General features: G+C 52.3%; 1 protein-coding gene across 1 annotated transcript; it reads right to left on the bottom strand.

Moving 5' to 3' along the window:
- Positions 1–1,786: 1,786 nt before the first annotated feature.
- Positions 1,787–3,981, bottom strand: NDUFB6 (NADH dehydrogenase (ubiquinone) 1 beta subcomplex, 6, 17kDa; the record flags this gene model as incomplete). The annotated part of the gene is made up of 4 exons (XM_010194925.1): positions 1,787–1,855; positions 2,857–2,901; positions 3,744–3,836; positions 3,931–3,981. Coding segments are annotated over 4 exons (258 nt in total), but the record flags the coding sequence as incomplete, so codon positions are not given.
- Between the last annotated feature and the right edge of the window lie 6 nt (positions 3,982–3,987).

Raw genomic sequence — 3,987 nt, 5'->3', positions numbered from 1 at the left:
AGAGGGTGTGTCAGGGCTTCCTTGGGGAAATCTGGGAGCCCTGGGGGTATCCAGCATCCCAGGGGTGTCCTCAAGAGGTGTCACAGTCCCCAGTTGCAGAAGTGTGCACTGGGACCTTGGGGCACCCCAGCCAGTCCCTCATTAGTGGGGTGGGGGTGTCAAGGGACCACAGGGAGGTGAGGCATGCCCAGCAGTCACTCACCAGCAGGGTTGTGGGCTTGGTGTGTGCAGCCCTGGGGCAGGAGAAGCTTCCCTTGTGCCTCTGCAGCATCACTGGGGCTGGCCATGCTGAGCAGCAGCAAGTTGGTGCAGCCGAAGGTTTGCTCCAGGGGGTAGCAGCCTGGGGGAGAAGCGCTCCCGGGGAACTCCACGCTGTGGGGACTGACACGTCCGGGGCAAGGTAGTGACAGGGACCCCAATGGCTGTGGGAAGGAAGCACAGGACCCAGCCCCTCTGCAACCCCACAGCCCCTCCACTAACCTTCTCACCCCTCTACTGTGCTGATAACTGCCCCTAAATAACTCCCTAGTCATCTCCTGGACTCTCTACCTTCTCTGGTGCACCCCAGCAGTCCCCTCTGACTCTCACCCCCCAGGGACCCTCGAGCTTCCCCAATGCCCCCCTTCCAGTGCCTCACAGCAATGACCTGCAGGATCCTCCTGCCCTCAACTGCCCCTCCACGTTGTTCCCCAGTTGCCATCCCACCCTGAACTATCTTTTACCTGGGCAAAGAGATGTCTGTGGGCTTGGCGAGGGTCTGGGGGACATCCGGGCTCAGCAGAGGCCTGGGGGCTGCTGGCTGAGCATGGGTGCCTGATGTGGGGTCCACAGCCTCCCTAATCTCCTTTGACTGCAGGAGAATTTTCACTCCTGCATTGGCCATGGCCCTGTTGGTGTGAGTCCCTACCAGAGGGGATACAAGGGGTCTGGTTGCCCCCAGAGACAGCAGCAGGGCTCCTGCCTGTGGCCTTAACCTCACAAACACCTGTTACACTGGTTACACATGGTTCCATGAGGGGCTTCTGGCCCAACCCCTCCCCTTGTGTGTCTCAGCTTACCCTTTGGATTGCTGGTTTAGTCATTTCTATCCCCGCAGTAACCACCATAATGTTTAAGAGCCATAGAATATCTTGAGTTGGAAGGGATCCATAAGGACCATTGGCTCCAACTCCCTGCTCACCAAGAAGCCAGTCTTCCCCAGTACAAAGTGCCCCGGGTATGCGGGGCCAGTGAGGGCTGGAAGACCCCAACTCAGAAAGGGCTGAGGACAGAGAAGGAAGTGCTAAAGGGTAAAGAAAAAAAGAATTTTTGGAAGCAGTGCCACTTCTTCTACCCTCCTGTAGCAGAGAAGGGGGATGACCTATGTGGAAGCTTAATTTTCACTGGAAGTCTCTGTCGGAACTGGTTGGTAGGAGAAGTTTTGCTAGGCTGGAAGAGGACAGCTGTTGTGGGTGCATGCAGGAGCTCGATAGGACATCCTTCCCTTCCACAGCCCACAGGGATCTGTAGCATCTATCCTGTCACTACTATAAGGCCCACGTTGCCTTGCTGCCAGATCAGATAAACAGTTGAGGCGGGGCGGTTGGAGATCACCAGGACTTAGCAATGATGCTCACCGAAGACTAAAGAAACTACCGTACAAGTAGCAACTGTAACAGATTGGAATAAGGAGAAAGAAAATAACAGAGAAGCTGAGGCGATGCAGAATAAAGACTCCTTTATAGGAGAGAGAAAGCAGCTGCAGGTCTCGCCTTGTTCACCAAAGGAGGAAATGAGCTTTTAGCCATCAGTGGTGCTCAGCGGGTTCATCTTTCAGGGGTGGCATAACTTCTCCCGTCTCTAAAATTCTGTCTCCCTGATGGAACGAGAGAGCACAGTGAGCATTTTCCCCTGCACCCAGTCCCTCCCTTCACGCAGCGCAGTCCTTCAATGAAGCTGTACCTGTCCCCACTTCCAGACCAAAAAAAAAAAAAAAAAATCTTACAACTTGATCAGACCACTCTCATTCACTCGACATTTCGCAGGCTGCTGAAATAACAGCACAGCCAAATTATCTGAAAAATCTGTACTTGCTTTAACCTTTTCAGCTACAAAAATAGCAACCAAACATTTTGAGACTGTTGTTTTAAAAATGTATATTGGATTTATAGCACTGCAACTGGCAGAAAAAACAGAGCTAAACCATGAGAGTATTTGCCCACCAACTTGCTACACCAAGAAACGAGCAACAGCTTGGAGCAGTCTAAACAGCAGTGAAGAGCAAACAATCTGATATTCTCCACTTTGCAAATCTAAGGGTTGCCATGACTCTAACTCTCCGGGGACACCTCAGTGTGGGAGACCTTCAGGGACAGCTGGGACCGAGCTCATGCAGCCAGAACCAACATGGTCAGCACCAAACTGCCTCCAACTCCTGAAAACCACTGCTGCTGCCAGCAAGGAGCAGCAGAACCACCCCTGTGCCATCCCTTGCGTTAATAATCACGCTTACACTGAGGCTTCAAACACCTAAAACCCTTCACAAAGATGCTGTTACCATGCAGTAACAAATGCTTGCATTCCCATAGGGAACGCTTGTGTTTTCTGTCCATGCTGTCAGCCAGGTACTTGAAAGTCTAAGGCTACAGAGGGAGGTGCCACTGAAACAGGGACTGTCTTCTCTGAGGACACAAATAAAAACTTCTCAAAAATACCTTAACCATGCTGCTTCAGGGCAACCTGCCCACAGCACCAAGCTCATCCTTCTAGAAATTCTCCCTGCACTGCTACTGCACAAACCTGTACTTCTCCCCAGGTCACCCCTTTTTCTGCCCGTTTTCCCAAACTCGAAGGTAAAACAAGGGTTAATGGACTTACTGGGAATATCCGTGGATTTGACGTAACAACACCATGTGGGTTTTTCTGTAAGTTGAAGGGGAGAAAAGAGAGAGAGATGATAAAGAAGCTAATGCTTATGTACAGATAAAGTACAAAGTATTTCCAACACAGAGATGATGACTCTTCTAAAATACAAGCTCTACTGAGTACAAGGCTTATTAAGCCAGGTTCTTTCCGTTAGTTAAAGATATACCCGAGGCTAACAAAGTTACACCTCCTAAGCAAGAGATGGCTGTAGAAATGGAAGGGCTGTCCCACTACCGATGCATCGGCCATTCCCCTTCCCCCACACCACCAGCCTGGTTTCTCCCAGAGTCATGTTCCTCCAAGAAAGCAACAATTAAAACTCAGCTTTCAAGCTTACAGGAGGCAGCACGGTCAAAGCTGGTCATGACCACAGAAGACTGCAAAAAATGTTTATTTGTGCTACCCAAGCAGGAGTGCACAGACCATGAGGAGCCACAGACTCGTTTGGTTAGAAAAGGCCTTTAAGGTCATTGAGTCGAACCATAATGTGTCCACTACTAAATCATGTCCATAAGCACCTCATCCACCTGTCTTCTAAATGCCTCCAGGGATGGTGACTCTACCAACTTCCCTGGGCAGGCTGTTTCAGCGCCTGATAACTCTTTCAGTGAATAAATATTTCCTAATAGTCCACCTAACCCTCCCCTAGTGCAACTCTCTCGTCCTATCACTTGTTACTTGGGACTGCAGACACTTCACCAGCAGCTTCCTACAACCCTTTGTGCCTTGTATCAGCACCCCCTCTCCACAAGAGCTTCTTCCAGGGTCCAACCCAGACTCCCCTCACTCTCCCCAAGCTCCCTTTTCTCCCCAATGCCCTTCCGAGGGGCCGCACGCACCATGACGTGGTACTTCAGGTAGTAGAGGATGACCCAAGCGGGGACCAGGACCCGCGTCAGGACGAAGCCAGTGGTCTGGCAGGCCTTGTGCACCTGCGGGACACAGGGACGCGCGTCAGGCCCGGGGCGACGGGGCCAGGCCGGGAGCGGCAGGGCCAGGCCCGCGTCCCCGTGATCCCTCGCTCACCTGGTGCCGCCAGGCCCCCCCGGGCTGCAGGAAGCGCTCCCAGAAGGAAGCCACGGG

This window comes from Mesitornis unicolor, unplaced genomic scaffold (assembly GCF_000695765.1).
Source record: "Mesitornis unicolor isolate BGI_N332 unplaced genomic scaffold, ASM69576v1 scaffold33191, whole genome shotgun sequence".
NCBI lineage: Eukaryota > Metazoa > Chordata > Aves > Mesitornithiformes > Mesitornithidae > Mesitornis > Mesitornis unicolor.
Note: the sequence above shows the minus strand (reverse complement) of the source record. Positions and strands in the feature narration are given on the sequence as shown.